Source organism: Caretta caretta, chromosome 6 (assembly GCF_965140235.1).
Source record: "Caretta caretta isolate rCarCar2 chromosome 6, rCarCar1.hap1, whole genome shotgun sequence".
Lineage (NCBI taxonomy): Eukaryota > Metazoa > Chordata > Testudines > Cheloniidae > Caretta > Caretta caretta.
This window is the reverse complement of record NC_134211.1, coordinates 19,294,576-19,317,108: the sequence shown is the minus strand read 5'-3', so window position 1 is coordinate 19,317,108 and position 22,533 is coordinate 19,294,576. Positions and strand designations below refer to the sequence as shown.

General features: G+C 42.6%; 1 protein-coding gene and 1 long non-coding RNA gene across 5 annotated transcripts in view; one reads left to right on the top strand and one right to left on the bottom strand.

Annotated features, from left to right (window-relative positions):
* The window catches only part of CHKA (choline kinase alpha), a 40,768-nt gene extending 27,381 nt beyond the window's left edge, over positions 1–13,387 (bottom strand). Inside the window, exons 1-2 of one of the 2 annotated variants that reach the window (XM_048852566.2) lie at positions 12,977–13,387; positions 3,083–3,194 (exon numbers count right to left, since the gene is read on the bottom strand). In XM_048852566.2, coding sequence (XP_048708523.2) covers positions 3,083–3,194; positions 12,977–13,293 — 429 coding nt within the window. In that variant the 5' untranslated portion in view covers positions 13,294–13,387. Of the gene's footprint in view, positions 1–3,082; positions 3,195–6,824; positions 6,848–12,976 lie in introns of those variants that run through there. The other variant, XM_048852567.2, reaches the window with a different exon arrangement.
* LOC125637700 (uncharacterized) overlaps positions 12,438–22,533 on the top strand; it is a 76,508-nt gene continuing 66,412 nt past the window's right edge. For 2 of the 3 annotated variants that reach the window (XR_012668855.1, XR_012668854.1), the window contains exon 1: positions 12,438–12,531. This is a non-coding gene — a long non-coding RNA (uncharacterized LOC125637700). Of the gene's footprint in view, positions 12,532–13,581; positions 13,688–22,533 lie in introns of those variants that run through there. The other variant, XR_012668856.1, reaches the window with a different exon arrangement.

Genomic DNA, 22,533 nt, shown 5'->3' with positions numbered 1-22,533 from the left:
ATAGTTTATACACCAAGATAGACAACACTTCAATAGTCACTTGGTTGCATTGAGAGGTTTTAAAGTTAAATGCTCCCGTAACAATTTAGCTCTTTTGGGCAGAAATGAGAAAAAAAAGCAGCAAAAGGCATTAGTTTACTTTGAATGTATGTGACATATCTGCATTGTGCCTCAAACACTTCAATTTTAATGTGGTTAGTATTTTTACCTTTCACAAGCACAAATACTTGTCCTGTTTAAAAAATAAAAAAGATCTGCTCAAGGATATACTCAAGAGAAGTCCTTGATGTGTATAAACATCCATGCCAGTGAGACCATTCATAATGGCCAAGCCAATTCAGCTCCGCCCTCCACCCCACATTCATGCACACAGAAAATTTCTTAAACATATAAACTATTATGACAGAGGAAGGACAAAGCTATCCTTGTGTGGCAGCTTTAACCAACTGGCATGGTTTATATTTGATGAGTTATATGTACTGACATTTGTGTCTTCCAAAATTCATAATAAGCAAACTGGGATCATTTTCTATTAGCAACAAATGGTTCTCCCAAAGGTGCCAGTATCCTTCATTTAAAAAGTCAGTGTCATCTACTTTTCTGTGTTTCACTCCTTTTTTATTTATTATGAATACAGTCTTCACTGAATGAGGGAACCTAGCATAGCTTGCTTTGTGCACCACCAATTTCAACAGAAATTGAAACTGACAAGTGTTCAAAACTGCTATTCCAAAGGCGGCAAAACGAGTTAAAACTTACAAGTGGTGACTTATTTTTCTAAAACTATCACTGGGTCTTTAGAGAAATAATTTTAGTGTTAGGACCCAAAACTGAGGAACTTCTTAACTATTTCTATTTAAAATTGAGCAAGTGCTACTTTTTAATCACTAAAAAAGGGAAGAATTTTGTTCACTCGTTCTTTAACCATGCTTAATCATTTTAGTTTATGCCACCAGAAATTCACTGCAATCCTAAATGAGGCTTCCAAAATACCCCAATTAAAAAAAAATCAGTTTGCTTCTTTTAATTTGAGTTTAAGATGTAGGTGCTGGAAGAGACAAATGTTGGTCGACAGAAACTGTGAACCTCAATGCAATCTGAAAGTTTTACCTTGGGACTTTCTCTGCTTACTTAACCCTTAGTGAACTGCACCAACAAGAGCAGTCATTTCACTGCCACTATGGAAATAAAGGAAGTTAGACATCTCAAAAGATCCTTCAACACCAAGATGAAAAAGGTTAGAAAAGTTCTGAATGCACAGTTTCAAATGATTTAACCAATTTACACAAATTAGTTCTTAGATTTTAAAGCCCAAAATCTTGTTTTGATTCCTTTATGAACAGGGCAGAAAAGAGGTAAGTCAAGAAAAAACCCCGAGGGAAGGAGGCAGGTGACTAAGCTCTAGTATTTGTAGTTTGTTTTTCCAAACTTTTTCAATGCATAATTACATTCAAAGCCTCTTGTTATTAAAAAAAGACAGATGTTCTGCCCTTCCATTACTCAAATACAGATGTTTTGCAGTCCATTTTCATACTAAAAACATTTTAAGAGACTAAAATTAAAGCCATTAAATAAAGTTATTCTATTGTGAAAATCATTTACTGAATTATACTAATATCAATCTCTATAGCCTATTTTGTAAATTGACTATGGATTAAGTTTTTTAAAAATAACCGGTTCTCTTTCAGAAGGTTTAATTAAAACAAAAAAGTTATTAAAAAGACAATATTCAGTTAAGCCAAATGCAGACTGAATTCTTAATTTACATCCAGCTGTGCCTGGGTGGTTTCAGACCAGTGGATAATCTTATGGCTGTTGCCGCAATACTTTGCTACAGTGGGCCAAAAGAATAAACCCTTTAAAATGAACGATGGTCCAGGCTTTCAGCAATCAAAGTCAGGACCTGAATCTCATTTTTAGGTTGTATATATAAATAAGATGCATTTTGTGATTAGTTAAGTGACACCTTCAGGTTTAATTGGATGCTATTATCACTTTCTGGTCAATTCACAGAAGGAAGCATGGATTACATTTTCAATAATTAACTGATGTAATAAAACCTTCAGAAGATTATTCCAAGGAAATGATTGGGAATTGAAGGAAATTGCCACCAACTAATGATCAGTAAGAGACAAATTTCAATCACATGGGAAAAACTGAACATTATTGTGTGACGTGTCAAGCAAGGTAGATAAGGTTAAAATTTGTTCCATAGTTATGCAGTTATAGCTGTTAAGAATTTTATAATAGGTCACCTTTACAAAGTGTTTTGTATATGCCATTTGGAAGTTCACCTGTTAATTCTCTATAAATATTGCCACATAATTCTGTCAATCTTTAAAAGGGGTTTTAATCTTGGTACTGACCAATTGGCAATGAGAGCAATACTGAAAGAATGTTTGATAAAGAGCTCCATGTTAGTAAGCTGCTATAGCAGTTGTCACACCTAGCATTCATTCCAAAACTTGTATTTCAGAATGTGACAGCTGCAGGGTACTGGATGTTTGTGTCCGAAGTTTTAATGCTATTAAATACTGTACATCAATAGGTTTTACAGTAACCATAATAGACACCTACTCAGCACAGGTCTCTACAAAACGCTTGAAGACTATTCAGAGTAAGTTTGACAAAGCTTCAACTTAAACCTCAGAAGGGTTTGTGAAAGTGAGGCTAAGATTTAAAGGATTTACAAATTGTTTAGTCCTTTGAAATCTTAATGATGCCAAAGAAATTCCTATAGATTACACAGCAGCAGATTTTATACCTTGTTTTGGAATATCACACTCCAAACTCTTAATACCAGAAATAAACATTATGGACCAAACCAACAGCAAATGAGCCTTCAGCTGATAGACACAAGCCAGGATTTCTGTATAGAAAGGAGTACAAGTTCTAGGCAACGACAAATTAAAACAGAAACTGAAACTAGAAATCTATTCCCACCACCACCACCAAAAAACATTCCCCAACAATAAGAGTGGAACACACTTGCCTTGACACTGATAATTTAAGTCTCTTGAAATAATTATCCAGATATAAACTATAGAAACCCTCCCACGCCCAAAATGTTCTATGTACTCACCATCTGTAGGATTGCACCATATAAGCGGAGGAGAACTTTTCGTGGCTCATCTGCAACCGTCTCCATGGTGTCAGGTAACGAGCACTGGAACAGCATGTTGCTAAGGCCACCTCTAACAAAAGAAAGGCAATCAGAAAACTGATCATTCCTCTCATGTCTCATATCCGTGAAGAGCAGATTCCTGCTTTATTACATATTTCAAGGCTTTGGACTGTCAGATCTGGAATAAGTGACCTGATCTAAATGCAGACTAAATTCAAACTCTTCAGCACATCACTAAATCACAAATCAGTAAGAGAAAATTTTTTTTTAAGACTGCTGATAATAGCTTGCCATTAGAAGCGGTATAGGACAGAAATCTACCTTTTTATTTGGGGGGGAAGAAAAAAATAGGTGTTTGACTTATTACTGTGGGATAGTGTTTCTGCTGAAGAAAATCATTGGAATCTAGCCTAGGAATGAAGACTTTTCCACATTTTCAAAGGCCATTTTATTATTTAAGTGAACAGCAACAGGATCTATTTGTGGAAAGGCTCATGAGCAGAATAGTAGATATGGTGCAGGTCAGGACTGACATATTTTAATGAGCTTCTCCCACAGTAGCTAAAATGATGCTGTTTTAAGCTGTACTCTTCTTTCTGGAGATTTAGTGCTTATGAAGAGATTAGATTTAACAGTCACCGAAAAAAGTTCGGTCAGTTTATCACAAGAGACATGCAGTTATGAACACAGAAGTTTTGCAGGAGTTTTCATTTGCTTCTGCGAACTTGATTGTGTACTATGCTCTCTCCCTTTGTTTACTTGTAACATCAGGTATTGAAGGATACCATCAATTAATGGTTTAATTAGAACTCCAAAGAAATTGCATGATTTTGGCCCTGATTACCCATAGTAAAAAAGTAAGAGTCACATGGTAGTTTCATATGCAGAAACCTGTAGATCTAAAATGTACTGAAATTTGATTTCCACTAGCTCTCAGTTTAGCTAGCTGAATATTCATCTGGGGAGCCCTACTGTAGTGGGACTAGCACCTGTTACAAGAGATTGTGAAAGAAACATCTCTACTATATGCTCTCCATATGATATGATTAATCTTAGAGGTTCCTTTTTGTGTGTTTTAAAGAACCAGGTTTTCAGTTTGTACCCCTTTTACTAGAATAGTTTAAAATTTTACTTGAACAAAAGCTTCCAGCGCAGGTTGATCAGTCAAAATACCTATTTAACTATCCACGGACAACAATTTAGTGTTATTGCATGTCAGCTCATTGTGCAAACAGACTAGACTTACATGGTCTGTACCTATGGTTGCAGTGGTGTTAGGTCTTATGAAGTCCAGTAATAAAATATCTTCATATAGCATCTTTAAATGTTATTTTTGTATTTAAAGAGTAACCAACAGCGTCAGAGGAGACAATACTGCCTACAACTGTGACGATAGTTTTATAGAGGGGAAATGAAATACATCTGGAGTGATATTTTCCTCTGTTGGTGGTCCAATAGCAAGCAGAATATTTGTTTGAAGCCCCTTTTATAGGCAAAGAAAAATGGAATAAGAAGGTTGATGAAGCTAGGCAGGTCAAAGGATGAAAACTGAAAATGTTAGAATTCGTTCACAGCTTCGTGAATGGGACAGCTAAAAATGATAGATGTGTCTAGGGCTATTTTTGTTCTTTGTGGTTGGGACAGAGTGATAAGTTTGTCAATTGTAATAGTTCCAAAAGGAAGATAATAGTTGCCATCTGTCAGATGGCTCAGAGGGCTGGAGTTTGGCACTTGTACCTGCAAACGGATTCATCTCTATGAGCAAGCCTGGCATTTTTTAAAGTGTTTATATTATCATAGCTACTCATCCCTACTAGGTAGTATACTAATATATGATCAAAGACATCAGGGAAACATGCAAAAGCTCAGAAAGGAAGATGGTGGTCAGTTTGCAGTGATAAATCACAAGAGCCACAAAGAACTGAGATGTTGGGTGAACAAATGAAAGTTGAGTTAGGCACCCCAGGAAGTTAGCATACTTTTAAGCTAAATATCTAGTCAAATTTAAATATGGTACCTCAATTAGTTATAGCTAGACAGGTATCTGTCAAGGGGAAAGTGTCAGTATACTTCTGGTTCTCTCCCGTGTCAGCAAGATCCCATTGCTTTGCTATCCTGGAGTTAATACTGCTTTGTGTACCCCAATTACAAGTTCATCTTTTGAAAGCCTTCAAGCATTTAATTATCTTGGCAACATCCTGGATATCCAGTACCTTTATATAGTAAATTGAACCTCCTCCTTTAAATCATTTCAAGATAAAAAAAGATTGAACACTTTTGCTCATATCATACCCCATTTATGCTCACTTATTTCAAGTGAAAAATTACTACAGAAGAATTTACCACTACATTGCCTACTTGTTTCTAATATGTAAATCAGTGATCTGATTACCTTGAAGATAGCCATACATATCTGTTTCCTCCCTCTAATTCTGATGTCATACTCCCACCCAGTAAATTATTCATAAGGCAGCAGCAAGCAGATTGAGAGGGAAAGAAGAGAACACTGATGTCACTTATAAATAGAATCATAGGATAACTGAAACCTATGAAAATCCTGCAGTTGTGATTACAGATGGGCATCACCTCTTACCTGTAATGCATAAAGCTATGTTCATTACAAAATTTCATAATGTCTGAAGTACTGCATTTCAAAGAACGGTCTTTATGACAGTGGTGTTTTACAAAGAAGCCAGCTACCGCCACATACTCCACTTGCTATTAGTCTTATCTTTTAATATTTCCAGTGTGCTGAAGTGGCTTAGAAGGACCCAGGAGAACCTTGTTTTTAAAAACTGAAATAAGTTGGTTCAACCATTTAAGTTCCAGTATGCAACATAAAAGTTATTGTCTCAGTTTAGCTTTAATTAAGGAGTCTTATTTAAAATGCAGTTTTACCCTGAAACATGACTAAATATAGTTCATTCTTACTCAACAGGTATGCTCCCTGCATATAATAGAGTCATAACAGGCTGATTAATGCATTGTTACTTTTGACTTGTGAGCACTGTAGATCTAGTAGTCTAGTGAGGTGATTTCAAATCATTCTTGAGCATGACTAAGAATTGATTACCAAGTTACAGTTGCAGGACCAGTTATACTTGTGCAAACCCACTGAAGATACCTGTGCAACACTTATGGAGGGCAAAATCTGGCCTGTGGAACCTTTTTCTACTGGTAACATGGAGAAAGAGCTTAAGTTTGACTTCAGGATCCCAGGTTGAGTTTGCTGGGACAGCAATTAGAAATCCATCTTTTTTACTTTAACTGAGTTCACCGGACAGGAAATAATTGAGACAAACCGAGTAGCTTATGCTGCCATTATTTAGTATTCATTTTCAGACCACAACTGAGCTTTAAACAAATAATGGCTGAGGCACTTGTTAGGAACAGGAACTTATACAGGCATTTGGAAAAAACTGCTAAATCATGGTTGATATTTTAGCTGGATAAGGTGTTTAGGAAATCCTGCAGTCCTTTAAGTGGTTGTGCCAGTATCCTGGAACTACTTAGTAAAGTGCACCAGTATCAAATTTTGGCAGAAGATGACAGATAATTAATCTTTTAGAAAAGGTTAGCATGCAATACATATTACTATAGCCTTTATTTTGGCTCCCACAGATTTCAGAACATTACTTAGTAATACTTAAAGGTTCCCAGTTCCACTTTGCTTTTTGGGGAAAAAAGCTTATTCACTCACCCCACATTGTCTCTATAATATTGCTTTTCTGCAGCAGGTCTTCATTATTGCCTCTCCTATCAGCATTATCAGGAATTTCCCTTCACAGCAAAGAAAAAACAGTATAATACTGATGGGAGTATAATTGTTGACAGTGGTAATATGGGTTCATCTTTCAAAAAAAAGGTGACCAGGATAAAGTAGTAGGCTAAAAACTACATTTTATACTTCATTATGTCCCTTAAAATTTGCGCTGTATTACACCAATTAAGTTAAATCAATACTTTGTGTATGTCATGCCATGATCTCACAACTATCTACAAAGATACAGCTCTTTCAGATGCCCAAAAGCTCAGAGGTCTGGGAAAAGCACAGCATGGTAGACCTGGTCATATTGTATTGCTCAAGTTTTCCTTCAATGGGATCCTAGGAGTCAATGTCAGGCCCACAAAAAAAAAAAGCTGTGTAGATCAGCACTTCCTAAACTTATCTGCAGAGAGCTAGCTACTCACATAGCACTAGCTACTTATTTTCAGCTGCTTTTACAGATATCTATGCCCTTTGTGATGAAGGATTAAAAAAATAAAAATTAAATTAAAAAAGCCACCACTGAGAAGCAGCTAGCCTGTGTGCTTCTACAGGGGCTGCTAATTACATAGAGAAAACAGCAGCAATCCTTTGGAACCAGAATCTTCTGTGGGAAACAAATATCCAAGGAAACATGGTACAAAGCAACCAGATCCTATGTTTAAGGAAAAAAGGACCAGGTGGTCTGGCAAGTATCCAGGGAAGTATGTAGCGGGGGGAAGACTAGGCAACTTATAACCATACAGGTAAGCAGGGAGAAGAAAGTAATAAAGATAAGGGAGATCAAATGAAGAGCAAAAATAGATCATGTAGAGTCATGACTAACACTAGGTCTACCTACATCTCCAAATAGCATTTAACATAAAACAAAATGTTAATGTTTACTTCCCTTGTAAAGCCCTTGAGAAGGGTATAGTCTGTTTACTGGTCTTAGGGTATGTCTACCCTATGAAATGAGGTCAATTTTATAGAAGTCGATTTTTCAGAAGCGATTTTATACAGTCGATTGTGTGTGTCCCCACAAAGTCCATTAAGTCGGCAGAATGTGTCCGCAGTACCATGGCTAGTGTCTGGGTTAAGCTCCCAATGACTGATGGGGCAAAAACATTGTCACGGGTGGTATGGGTACATGTAGTCAGTTGCCCCCCCCATGAAAGCAACGGCAGAAAATTGTTTTGCAGTTTTCCTGGGTTAACCACGCAGACTCCATAGCACTGCTAGCCATCCTCAACGGTGTTTTGCTCACTCCACCGCTTCCGCTGCAACTCTGCGATCCTGCGAACTGGAAGCTTCTGCCTCAGGCTGCTCTCCCAGCTGGCAGTACCACGTGGTCATACCTACCCCAGCCTACCCCTTGCTCCCATGGCTCAGGAAGCCTGGGACAGTGGTAAGGAGCAGTTCAACTATAGGCTGAGCAGGTGTGAATGGTGGAAGAATGTGCCTTTGGACATTTAAAAGCTCGCTGGCGCTGTTGGTCAGACCTCAGCGCAACCAACATTTCCATTGTTATTACCGATTGCTGTGTGCTCCATAATATCTGTGAGAGTAAGGGGGAACACGTTTATGGTGGGGTGGGAGGTTGAGGCAAATTGCCTGGCATCCAATTTTGACCAGCCAGACACCAGGGCTATTAGAAGAGCACAGCAAGGCACGCTGTGCATCAGAGACTTTGAAAACCAGTTTCATGACTGGCCACGCTACAGAGTGACAGTTGTGCGTGTTTCTCCTTGATGCAAACCCACCCCCTTTGTTGATTTTAATTCGCCATAAGCAAACCGCCCTCCCCCCTTCGAAATAAAGTAACTATTGTTTTGAAACCATGCATTTTCTTTATTAAAAAAATTGAGATAACTGACAAGGAAGCCACTGGTGGTTTTGGGTACATGTAGTCAGTGACCCCTCTGTCCCTCCCTCCATGAAAGGAATGGCAGATAATCATTTCTTGCCCTTTTTCCTGGATTGCCCATGCATATGCCATAGCACTGCAAGCGGGAGCCTGCTCCGATCACCGCTGTAGTTGTGAGCATTGTAAACACCTTGCATTTGCCCTTGGAGATTTTCGCATATATATTAGCATTACATCCTTTGGAACGGAGTTCTGATAGCACGGATTCATCTCCCCATAGAGCGATCAGATCCAGTTCCTCCTGTTCGGTCCATGCTGGAGCTCTTTTGCTATTCTGGGACTTCATGGTCCCCTGTGCTGATGAGCTCGTCACGCTGGCCAAACAGGAAACAAAATTCAAAAGTTCCCAGAGCTTTTCCTGTGTACTTGACTAGTGCATCTGAGTTGAAAGTGCTGTCTAGAGCAGTCACAATGGAGCACTCTGGGATAGCTCCAGGAGGCCAATACCGTTGAATTGTGTCCACACTACCCCAAATTCGACCCAGCGTTGTTAGTTTTAGTGCTAATCCCCTTGTTGGGGAGAAGTACAAAAATTGATTTTAAGAGTCATTTAAGTCAACCAAAATGGCTTCGTCGTGTGGACGGGTGCAGGGTTAAATACACCTATTGCTGCTAAATTCAACCTAAACTTGTAGTGTTGACCAGAGCTTAGGATAAACGGTCCTTTCAAGTTACTTCTAGAACAATACAAAACCAGGGTGAAGGACAATTCCTACATGAATGACTGATTTTGAAGTGTATTAGTCTGGTGCTCTACTGGTGACACTATTTCAAGGCTCAGGAATCCTTGTGCTACCCCATTTAACTTGTTTAGGTTGAACTTGACTCGACTATGTTTTGCAAGGGCAATAGTTTCATGTACTTCATCTCTGAAAGATTTAATCAAGGCACATCATACAGGAGACCAATAGAGGCTTTCCTTGTGACACAAGTCACTTAAAGCTGTATTTACAGCTATTGAATACAATTCCAATAGGACTATGAAAAAAAGGTATGTGAAAAGGCAACAAGATTCAATTCTGTGGCACCGTACGATTTGGCACTTCAAACGGACTCCTCTGTCAGCCTGTAGAGAGGTGCTACTCTACTCAGTAAAGGTTGGCATACACCATCCTTGCGCTTCTGATTAATGGCCACAGATAGGGAAAAAAGTAACACCTTTGCAAGAGGCAACATCTCCAATGTCTCTGCTCAGTTTTCCAAAGCAGAGCAGAAACGGCATGATTGTCATTGTCACATATTACTTCGTTCTGTTACATAAAAGCAATTGATATAAAAATTTTATAGGAATTGCAGCTTTATAAAAGCTGTGCAATTAACCAGAGCAATGTGGTTCACTCTGCTATCAATTCACAATATTTTGACCCTCCCTGACATCAGGATCAATATATTCTATATCTAAACTGGTAGCAGTTTTCCATCACCATCCTATTACGCAGGGATCTCAAACTCAATTTACCTTAGGGCCAGTGCCAGTCCTCAAATCTTCCCAGTGGGCCAATAATGTCACTCATGCTGCCCCAAACTCCACCCCGCCCCCACCTGCCTAAGGCTCTGGGAGAGAGTTTGAGGGTCGGAGAGAGTTTGAGGGTCAGAGAGGGTGCAGGCTCTGGGAGAGAGTCAAGAGGTGTGGCGCTTAACTGGGACTGTAAGGCGGGGCGGGCCAGTGGGCCTCCATGCGCTGCTGCCCCCAGACACCGCCTCCACAGCTTCCTATTGGCCACAGGGGCGCCTGGGGCAGGAGTAGTGCATGGAGGCACAACCCTGCCCCACCCCAGGGCCACAGGGAGGGGCTGGCAGACAGAGCAAGCAGGTAGACACCACTCAGCTCTGCTATGCTGCCAGGGCCCCAGGCCACTTTAAATTGCCTAGTGGAAGCACCTGGGGGTGGCAGGTGGGGCCAAGGGAGAGACCCCAAAACTGCTAGAGCCCCACAGGCCACATTGGCTACTATGCAGCTGGCGTTGAGGGCAGTGTCAAAGCTCCTCCACTACTGTGTCAAATCTTTCAAGTTTCCCAGCTGTGCTTCCACAGCTCTTCGCCATGTTGTTTTCAGGCAGCCTCATTTTTGCTTGTCTTCAGGTGTCCATCTTATTGCTACTCTGGTGATTGAATCAGTTTTCATCCGAAGCACACGACCAATCCAGCTCCAGCACCTCCTGGCAATGATGGTGCTCAGAGCATCTTGAATGCACTGTCATTAGAGCAGTTCTCTATCAATAGCCAGTAACAGAGTACCCAATTTTGTTAATCCAGGGCTATGTTCTCCTTAAGAGGGAAACTGAGTCCAAGAGGTTCTATGGTAGTAGAGTGCAACTTCCAGCCAGCAAAATGCAACAATTTAAGTTTTTGTCACAGCCCCCTTCCTGAGGGCAGCTGCCAGTGCAAATGACCTGGATAATTTGTCTCAAAGGCAAAAGGGAAACCTTCCAAGAAATGCAGGAGAGCGCACCACAGTCTGAGGCAAAATGGAAATGTTTAGCCTCAGTTGGTGAAACAGACTGAAAGAGGAGAACAGGAGTGGGTAGATCAGAGTAAAATAATAAGTATCCAACACAGCAGGAAGAAGATTAGTCTATTAACTGGCAACAAAAGGATTTTTGGATAATGTCATTCTGGTGACTATTCGCAGCTATTTGGACAGGTAAAGTCAGAATATTAGAAAACCACAATGATTGTGATCCTTTAATGTTTAAATAACTATAGAAAACAGCCGACTCAGATCATATCCATATAAAGAGTTAAAAAACAGACACCATCTTAGTTTAGTGTAACAAATTCAAGAAGAGTCTTCATTTTATACTTGTATACTCCAACAACTCTGTCTAGTCATTTCCACCATTTAACCTGAATAATCAGTGCTCTGTATGGGTTTCACATAACAAGGATGGGAGAAACATTTAAAAATGGAACATGTTCTAGAGCCACAAACAATGCCAGGGGGGCTCAGGTACAAGCATAGCTCCTGAAGGTCAGTTAGAGAATTTAACAGTACTAGATTTCAAGTTAATTAAGATCCTACAATATTTTAAACTGGTTGGGCAAATAATTTTGAAGTCACAAATCCCTTTCACATAGTGGATTTTGAAAATGCAAACCCTTAAACCACAATAATGGTCAGAACTACTGGGCATTTGGAATTATTTAAGACTGATGTAAAAAACAGATACTGCTCTTTCACTCAGAGAGCAGTTTCAAAATACATTATACCGTTGCTGACCAAAGAATCCACACTTCAAAACGCCCCCATTTTCATATCCAAGCCATACAAACCTGGTTACTCTATGGTAACCAACTGACATGCTGAATCACAGCACTACAGAAACCTAAAGATGACTCACAATGCTGGGATTTGCACTACCATTTTCAATTTACAGGATGAAAAGAAAATATGAAATTTTGAACACTGAAAAAAGCCACTGACACCAAAAAACCAAGGAACAAGTTTGAAACACTCAAATTGTTCTAAATAGAGTGCAAGCATTTCTAGGCATTTGTACAAGCAGTGCAGGAGCTCCCACAAACTCCCTGTTGAGCCACGAATCAAACATATTTTGGTAACCACCCAGAGCACCTCCTCTTGGCTCAGAGGAGAGCCACAGACGTAACGGTGCCGGACCCTCCCCCTTTACTGTGGTTCTGGATTCGATGCCGTGACTTAACAATGCTGAACTTCAACGGATTTCTGCTGCCCAGCCCCCTATGCCGCCTGGGCTTTGGAGGATACAGCGGAAGGTAGGTCCTCCCTGCCCCACCCCCGCGGGACTCTAGGTTGGTTGGCCGCGCTGACCTTGCAGGTGGTCTTCCTGGCGAGGGGGAGAGGAGGAAGAATCCAGCCTGAGGAGCTCAGCCTGCCTGCTTTCCCCCCGCCCCACAACAAGTGCGGAGGGTGTGGGGGGGGCTACCCCTTGCATCCTACAGTGCCCCAGGCCAGAAGGAGAATGCAGGTGGGAGAAGGTCCCCGCCCACTCAGCCCCATAGCGCCCGTCACCCGGCCGGGGGGGGGGGGGGGAGAGAAGGAGGAACCAACTGGCTCCCCACCCCCTCAGGCCCAGAGCGCCCGCCACCCGCCCCATCTCCACAGTGCCCCCCTCCCCGGTCCTCACTCGCTGCCCCGCCCCCCCATAGCACCCTTGATGTAGCCCCGGGGTCCCTGCCCCGCCCCCCAGGAAGCACTGACCTGATGGGGCTTATGCGCAGCTGCTCCTCCCGCAGCCCCCGCCAGGCCCCGGGCAGGAACTCCTTGCACCACAGATACGCCTTGCGGCGGGTGCGGGAGTCGGGCTCCTCCTCAGGTGGCGGCAGCGTGGCCGGCGGCTGGTGCGGCGGCGGCGGCGCCCGCACCCCCGCCAGCTCCTTGCCGTCGGCCTCAGGGTGAGTGGGCGGCGGCGGCGGCTGCCCCGCGGCGGGCAGGACCACCCCGGGGCCGGGGCTACAGCCGAGCAGCAGCCCCAGCGGGGAGGGCTCGGTTTCGCCGTTACAGAACTTGGTCTTCATAGCGCGGGCGGGTGAGGTAAACCGGTGGGGGAGGTGCGCGCGCTAGAGTCGGTGCCCGCAGACGGAATGCGAGAGGCGCGCGCCTGCTTCCCGTTCTTATACCCGCTCGGCACGCGGATCCGCTCATCCCACTCACACCCCCTTCGCCTCCCTCCCCCTCACCCCTCGCCGCCCTTTCTGATTGGCTCTCGACCCGCACCAGTCCGGCGGGCTCCGGCACCAGACGCCTCCTGATTGGCGCAGAAAAGAAGCAGCGGCTCCAGCTGCCGCAACGCAGGCTTTTGTGAGGGGCACACAAGCAGCCGATTGGCTGCTCTCGGTTGCCCCGGCGATCGGTGCGGCTCGCGCGCATCACAATGATGTGGAGAGAGAGCAAGGTGATTCATCCACGAAGGTCAGCCCCACCTCCCCCCACCCCGTGCTCAGCCGCCATCCCCCTTCCCTCTGAGCTCCGCCCCTCAGCCCCTTCTCTGAGCTTAGCTCCCCCTCACTGTGTGCTCAGGCTTCACGCCCCCCTCCTCCTGAGCTCAGCCCCCACTGCCTCCATCTCCCCCCTGTGCCCACCACCCCTCCCCTCGGTACCCAGGCTCCATCCCTCCCCGTGTGGCTCCGTCTCCCCCCTCCAGCTCTGCCCGCCTAGCACAAGGATGCTCTCTCCTGGTGTGCTCAGCATCCCCCTCTCAATCGCAAGATTCTCTGTGGGTGGGTGGGCGGGAGGGGGAGGACATTAAGCCTTAGCAGAGCTGGGCAGTCACTGGAGAGGAAGGCAAAAGGTGGGGCACAGCTAGAGGGGTACTTGAGCTGTGAGTACAGCTGATCAAGCAGAAGAGGGGCACTGGGGCTAAGCTGAGGTCACCTTATTTTAGGTTTGTTTTAACATCTGGGAATTCAATATAGCATTATTACATCATTTGGTTGCTAGTGTTTAATTGACTATGTCCTGGGGTGTTAGGCTTGGCGTGGCAGTGCCATCTGTCCACTGCAGTGAGCATGGTGGGAGCTGCTGCTGCGCAAGACAGATGAGCAAATGCTTACCAGCAACCACACACCAGAACCACTAACCCAGGAACCTATCCTTGCAACAAAGCCCGTTGCCAACTGTGCCCACGTATCTATTCAGGGGACACCATCACAGGGCCTAATAACATCAGCCACACTATCAGAGGCCCGTTCACCTGCACATCCACCAATGTGATATATGCCATCATGTCCCAGCAATGCCCCTCTGCCATGTACATTGGTCAAACTGGACAGTCTCTACGTAAAAGAATAAATGGACACAAATCAGATGTCAAGAATTATAACTTTCATAAACCAGTCGGAGAACACTTCAGTCTCTCTGGTCACGCGATTACAGACATGAAAGCTGCAATTCTTCAACAAAAAAACTTGAAATCCAGACTGCAGCGAGAAACTGTTGAATTGGAATTCATTTGCAAATTGGATACAATTAACTTAGGCTTGAATAGAGACTGGGAGTGGCTAAGTCATTATGCAAGGTAACCTATTTCCCCTTGTTTTTTCCTACCCCCCTTCCCCCCAGACGTTCTTGTTAAACCCTGGATTTGTGCTGGAAATGGCCCACCTTGATTATCATACACATTGTAAGGAGAGTGGTCACTTTAGATAAGCTATTACAAGCAGGAGATTGGGTTTGTGTGTGTGTGTGAGAAAACCTGGATATGTGCTGGAAATGGCCCAACTTGATTATCATACACATTGTAAGGAGAGTGATCACTTTAGATAAGCTATTGCCAGCAAGAGAGTGGGGTGGGGGGAGGTATTTTTTCGTGCTTTGTGTGTATAAAAGATCTTCTACACTTTCCACAGTATGCATCTGATGAAGTGAGCTGTAGCTCACGAAAACTTATGCTCAAATAAATTGGTTAGTCTCTAAGGTGCCACAAGTACTCCTTTTCTTTTTGCGAATACAGACTAACATGGCTGTTACTCTGAAACAGGACAGATTGGCTCATGGTAACCAGGAGTTCCTTTAGCCCAAGCTCTTATGGAAAGAGGCAGGCTAATTAACAGTCTTATTCAGTTAGAGTTGATTCACACAGGGATGACAAACTGCACATATTTGACCTGTACTGAAAGGTGAACTCCAGAGGAAAATTTGTTTCTGTGTACATAGCTTTAAAGTTTTGTTTTGTTTTTTAAAAATCCATTTGTTGTTTACATTGGAAATATAAGAAATATCATGCTCTGACTTCTTTTTCTTGAAAGACTGGCAATATTTGCCGTATTGGAATGGTGACATCATAATCAGCTGAAATCAGTGTCAGCTTTCCTAGCCCTCAGGTGGAGTGGGAGGGAATGTTAAAATTGCCTAAGACTTAATATGCTCTTTTATCATAAAAGAGCAATAAAGAAACATGCCACCTTTGCACTGCTATGATCCTGACCTACCTCTCCCTCAGCCAGGTCCCCCAACATACATAAGAACATAAGAATGGCCATACTGGGTCAGACCAATGGTCTGTCTAGCCCAGTATCCTGTCTTCCAGCAGTGGCCAATGCCAGGTGCTTCAGAGGGAATGAACAGAGCTGGTAATCATCAAGTGATCCATCCCCTGTCGCCCATTCCCAGCTTCTGGTAATCAGAAGGTAGGGACACCCAGAGCATGGGATTGCATCCCTGAACATCTTGGCTAGTAGCCATAGATGGATCTAGCCTCCATGAATTTATCTTGTTCTTTTTGGAACCTTGTTATAATTTTGGCCTTCACAACATCCCCTGGCACAAGTTCCACAGGTTGACTGTGCATATATCAGAGCAGCTGGAGGGCTCCTCTAATACCAGCTGCCAGTGGCTTCAAGGGACTAGTATAGTAGCTGGCGATCATTGGGGTGCATGGAAGATTCATCTACACTTTTTTCTTAGCTAATTCTTTACAGTGCTGGCCCATGCATCCTGGCCCATGCATCCTGGCCCATGCATCCTGCCCTGCCTCTTCACCATTGGAGAATCCCCCACTAGCATAGGAGTTCTGAGAGAGGAGTCAGGAGAGTTTTGTGGGTTGGTTTTAGAGCTGCTTTTTGCTGATAAAGAAGCCACAGCACAACTGAAAATCAGACTCATGGCTGAGGCATATTAGTCCCTAATAATTGAGAGGAAGGGTGGTCCAATGGCAAGGGTGCTAGACTAGGACTCAGGAGATGTGGATTCAATTCCTGGATCAATCCTAGACATCCTGCACAAGTGACTTAGTCTCATGTCTCAGTTTCCCATCTGTAAAATGGAGATAATACTACTTCCCTACCTCACAGGGGTATTGTGAGGTGCTCAGGTACTATGGTAATGGGTGCCATATGAGTACTTCTGTTTTGTTTTGATCTAATTTCAGTTGTTAGGTTCAGTGTGCCGATGGTGGTTGGAGTTGGTTGTCTATGGAGGTCAGACTAAATGATCTGGTAGTCCGTTCTGGTCTTAAATTCTATGACTCATGCTAGATAGATTCAGTAAATCTTAAGTGCTTTGCCAAACTGAGGCCTTGGTGGGGCCCATTGTTATACCTATTCTGTGGACAGAAGCACCTCCTTTGGTGTGGACAGTGCTCTTTGAGGAGTACAGCTCAGAACAAGAGTCCAATTTACCATGGTCAGATGGACTTGAAGCTGTTTGCTGGTGTTTTTTGCTGCATTTGAGATAGAGGTGTCAGGCCACTACCTAAGGTGCATATCTGTTCTGGGGCCACAGAAGCAGAAGAAATTTCTGCATGAAGGGACAGTGGTTTCCTCTCTGCTATTCACACAAAAAAACAAAAAATGGCTAGCTCCTCAGCTTGTGTAATTCAGCATAGTTCAATTTGACTTCAGTGAAACTAGGCTGATCAGGTGAGGGTCTGTCCCCGAATGTTTTATAGGTGGTGTCCCTTTAATCAGAATATTTCATGGCTTTTGAGAACGGCAGTCAGGGCCCTGGTAACAGAAGAAGGGATGGAATGTTGGGGGTCAAGAGGTTTTGTGGCAGTTGGGAATGACAGTTGGCTTCTTATGGTTGATGAGAAATACTTCTTTCCAGGGATCTATCTGGAGAAGCAGAAAAGCCTTTGATGCTAGGTTTCAAAGTAGTAAGAAGAGTTCTATAATTGCAAAGTTCATCTTGTAACTCAAGCTGTCATTGAAACATGCAGGCAGGAGAACCAAAGAAAACACTGGGAAGTTTTGGTGTCTTGGACTTTAGGACTGACCTTGTGTTTCCTGAATGCCCTGGTCTCACTCTGCTTTATCACATGGTAGGAAACAGGAACTAGCTCCATCAATTTTTTTCTCTGACTAGAATTTTCTGACTAGCTTTCTCTACAATTGCTATCAGAGTGGAAAAAGCAGAGAAGTCAAAGAAGAAAGCCATTATTTGCTTCTCCTGTGGAGAGATGATTCAATCCACTTGTCCAAAGAGTCTGTCTCATCTCCTCATGAGACTCCAAACTGTTGGTACTGATGGATGGTCTCACTGACATTTGCTCTACCTGACCCTTCTGTCTCAAACTCTGAGAAGAATATGTTTCAACAGCTCAAAGAACTTAAACGGAGGCAGAAAAATCACCTTGTTTTAAAGCCTTCTCATTACAGGACATTCACCTTCTTTGTTCCTTAACATCATTCTTCTCAATAACTAAGGCCCCTGTCCAACACTGAGAGCCACACAGACAGACTCCATGCACCTATGTGGAAACCTATTGAGCATACAGCTATTTCCTATAGCTGTGTGTTCTGTTCGGTATTCCGTTTATTAATTATTATTGGAATTTTAGTAATTTTTATAGAAACATAAGAAACATAAAAACTTTACAATAGCTCATAGTGTTATGCACCCAGCTTAGCATAATCCATCCCTTGAGGGGCTCACACACTGGAGTCTTGAATGGATACAGTGCAGTCAATTCAAGAGCAGAGAGCTAGAAGGACTGCTGACAAATGAAGATGATCGTTCATATGAGCTTCAAGCTGCTTAGCTCATATAAAGCTACATACAGGGTCTGATTATCAACAGCTTCATTTTTTCTCTTTCTAATGTTTTAGTTTATTCCTTTAAAATTTTTTTTTAGAACAAATTTAATTATTTTTTAAAAAGTTATATTGAGCTACTTTCTCATCTGAAAAAAATCCCCAGGAGGTGGATTTGGGTCAGGGTCTTGGTTACTGGCGAGAGAGCCTTTCATCTCTAAGTTGAAAATTCCAGGTCAGTGTAGACTAGAAGTTGTTACCATCTCAAGGCTGTTCTGTGGCCTTTATGACATGAGTTTGTTCTTGTCAGACCGGTTTTGAGTGGGCAGGTGATCACATAACAGATAGCATTGGCACTAGCGGCAACTTTGTTGGCAGTTGGTGCAGACGGGCCAAGGATGAATGCGCTCAGAGCTCAATCCAGTGCCGAGTGAAGTCAGTGGAAAGACTCCCATTGATTTCAATGGATATTAGATTAGACATATAGAGAATACTCTTTGGGGTCTAGAGGTGGTCCCCTCCAGGTTGGGCATGAGGCACACTGGTGGATCCATGTATGAAAAGTTTGTACTGACATGCCTCTGCTGTACCTATTCTGTGGGTGAAACGAGAACTTCACTCTAGACCTGGCAAGCTGGTACTTTTTACAAATGCTAAATTCACATTAAAATGAAAAGGAAAAATCTGTGACCATATTTTAACTGCTTGCAACTGTGTTTGTCAGCACTTTACTCTATTCCCCAAAAGGAGTCTATGTTATTGTTGGGAATTAGACAATGCACGTAATAAGGCTTTAATTTTGCAAAGGCTTTCTGGTAACATCATAATACATTGGAATGAAGCTCATTACCAAAATCCCAAAATAGAATTATAAAATTAATTCCTAGAACACAAATGATCAAGTGTTTAAAATACAGGAATGAGATTTAGATATAAGTCCCACTCTTATTTCAGTTCCACCTTAGTAATAGCACCAGGGAGTTCAGGGTTTCTAACAGATGTTTTACTCTTAAGCAATGGAGTTAAATGCTTCTGTGTATGTCCCCTCAAATTTCTGCTTATTTCTTCCCAACCTCCAATGGGGTTCGGTCGTGCAGTCTTTTAGTCAACTCAGATTCTTCAGACAAGCTCCTTGCCAGTTGGACCTGCAATGGGAATCATTGCAGGTTATGCTCAAAGAAGAAAGTAATTACTTACCATAGCAACCATGAGGCGATTACCAGCACGATCCATTCTCACTGCCCTCTTCAAAGGACATGAGTATTCAGAAGTTATGAGCTCATGCACTTCACCTACAATATGGATCCCTACAGGCAGTCATCTTGAATCAAGGTTGTTGTGGTAGGGAGCCATTCTTTATGTGGCAGTCGATATTTCTCTCTGACACTCTCTAGCTGGACTGCTCTGGGGACTAAGTCTCTATCCTAACTCCTGCCCCCAAATTTCAGTGCGAAATATAAAGGAACAATTATCCAATCTGTTAATGGACCCTCCACACTTTCTTAAACTCATTTGTGCGTTTCCCACTTCAGCAGGTTTCAACCTGCCCCCATCAATCCTCATGCTATTCTGCTGTTAGTAGAAAACCAGGTTGGCTTTTCCGAGGAGCAAGCAAAGGGGGAAATATCTCTTTCTTGTGGCAATGTCTCAGCCTATCCTCTGCTACAAAATGATCTGTCAGCTCCCTGGTTCTGTCTTGTTCATGATGGCATCAGGAGAGCATGCTCTGGTCTGTCAAATTGAAGACTGGGTCTAGGAAAAAACACAACCTGAAAGTAATCTAGTTATTAACAATCCAGTTGGGGGACTTACCCCAAAGGAACTTCCTGCGTTAAAACATTGGGGGGTGGGAGGAGAATGAGGAGAGGTAGCTACCCTTTGTTTATATGTCTCTCTATCCAGGGGTGCTGGAACAATTTTTATAGTGGGGGTGCGGAGACCCATTGAACCAAACTGCAAACCCTGTATATAATGGAAACCACTTCAAGCAGGGAGTGCGGCAGCACCCCCAGCACCTCTGTCTCTATACCACCATTTATCTGAGGAGCTCTGAGTGTGCTATCTACAGGTGTATTATGAGGATTCATTAGCTGGTGTTTGTAAGTATTACAGGAAACTGAGGTCAATGATTTTCCTAACATCACAAGACAAGTCAGTGGCAGAGGTGCAAGTAGAACTTAGGGATGCTTACTCAGGCAGAACTTGCATTTGCTTCAACAGAGTTGTCTGAGTAAAAACTTAAGAATTTGGTCCAAAATACATACAGGAATTACTTTATCACTGGAATGAAGCCGTGGGTGAGGTGGAAGGCAATAACCTCTGGACAACCAACACACACTCAACCAGTTGTGGGAGGGGAGTATTTTTTAGCTAAGGACATGCATCAAATACTAGTTTTCTAGTTCATTTATACCCATTCTTTATACCAGAAAACAATCAGAGATAAGTGCTCATGGGAGCCTAAACTGTGCCTTGAACAGGAAGAATATTATTTCATTTTGTTTGTATCCAGTCCCTCTTTGCTTTTTCTACTGTAGCCATACACGGGGCTAATGGCTGCCAGTGGTATATGTACCCTGTGGTGAAAAGCTTCTGCTAACAATCTCACAAACCCACAGTAAGAAAGAGCGTCCAAAGCCAGCCCTGGTTTCATTCAGTTGTGCGTGGTAAGGAGCATGTTCCCATTGGCAATGTGTGTGCTGCGGGGAGGAAGTATGCTTACAGAGGTGGTGGTGGTGGGAAAGGCCCAGATGAGACATCTGTCACTTGTTAGAGTTGTATGTTACAACTCTCCCAAGACTTACTCACTTCTGTCAATGATATTTCAGAGACAGCTGATGCTGATTTTAAAGTAAAACATATGAAATTGAGGATGTGTACATTGGCTAAGAACTTGATAACATTAAGATACTTCTGTGTGCAGATGCTTGGAAAATACAACAGCCAAACCAGTTAAAACTCTCCTTCCTATGTTCAGGCATTTCTTGTTAACAGGGTAGTAAATCCTGCACATAACATAGGGTTTAATTTTAATATTTACTAAACAAACAGATTGCTGGGGAAGAGAGAAAGCTCTGCACTTGGACAAACTAGTACGTACCTAATTAATTCAGTGGGCAACTGAAAGAAAAACATTAATAGTTCCCCTTCCCCTTCCAATTTCTGGTAGCCATGTCTATTAGGTAAAAAGACCCCACTGCCCCCCAAAGTTGCCAGAACTATTTCTGTAACACTTGCTTCAAAGTCTGCTGTCCTGTGCACATTCAAACTATATGATGAAGTAGCTCATAGACTAATCCTAGAATGACTTGGTTTACCATATAATCCATTTTCTTCTCCCTATAAGAACATAAGAATGGCCATACTGGGTCAGACCAAAGGTCCATCTAGCCCAGTATCCTGTCTTCCGACAGTGGCCAAAGTCAGGTGCCCCAGAGGGAATGAACAGAACAGGTCATCATCAAGTGATCCATCCCCTGTCGCCCATTCTCAGCTTCTGGCAAACAGAGGCTAGGGACATCCCGGCCCATCCTGGCTAACAGCCATTGATGGACCTATCCTGTATTAATTTATCTAGTGCTTTTTTGAACCCTCTTATAGTCTTGGCCTTCTCAACATCCTCTGGCAAGGAGTTCCACAGGTTGACTGTGTGTTGTATGAAGAAATACTTACTTTTGTTTGTTTGGTTTGCTGCCTATTAATTTCATTTGGTGACCCCTAGTTCTTGTTTTATGAGGAGGAGTAAATAACACTTCTTTAGTGGGGTGGGGAGAGAAAACCTTTTGAAGTGATAAACTCCCATTTTTTCATGGTCTGTGTGTATAAAAACATCCTCACTGTATTTTCCACTTTTATGCATCTGATGAAGTGAGCTGTAGCTCATGAAAGCTTATGCTCAAATAAATTGGTTAGTCTCTAAGGTGCCACAAGTACTCCTTTTCTTTTTACTTCCTTATTTACTTTCTTCATACCAGTCATGATTTCATAGACCTCTATCATATCTCCCCTTGGTCATTTCTTTTCCAAGCTGAAAAACCCCAGTCCTATTCATCTCTCCTCATATGGAAGCTGTTCCATATCCCTAATAATTTTTATTGCCCTTTTCTGAACCTTTTCCAATTCCAATATATCTTTTTTGAGATAAGGTGACCATTTTTGCTTATTGTGCAGTAGTTTACTATGCTAGCTATGTATGTTAGGCTAATAGGTTTTAATAATTGAGTCTGAAATAACATTTGTAATAGCACTTGTGACTCGAGAGCATGGTTAGTCATGAGTGATGCAACT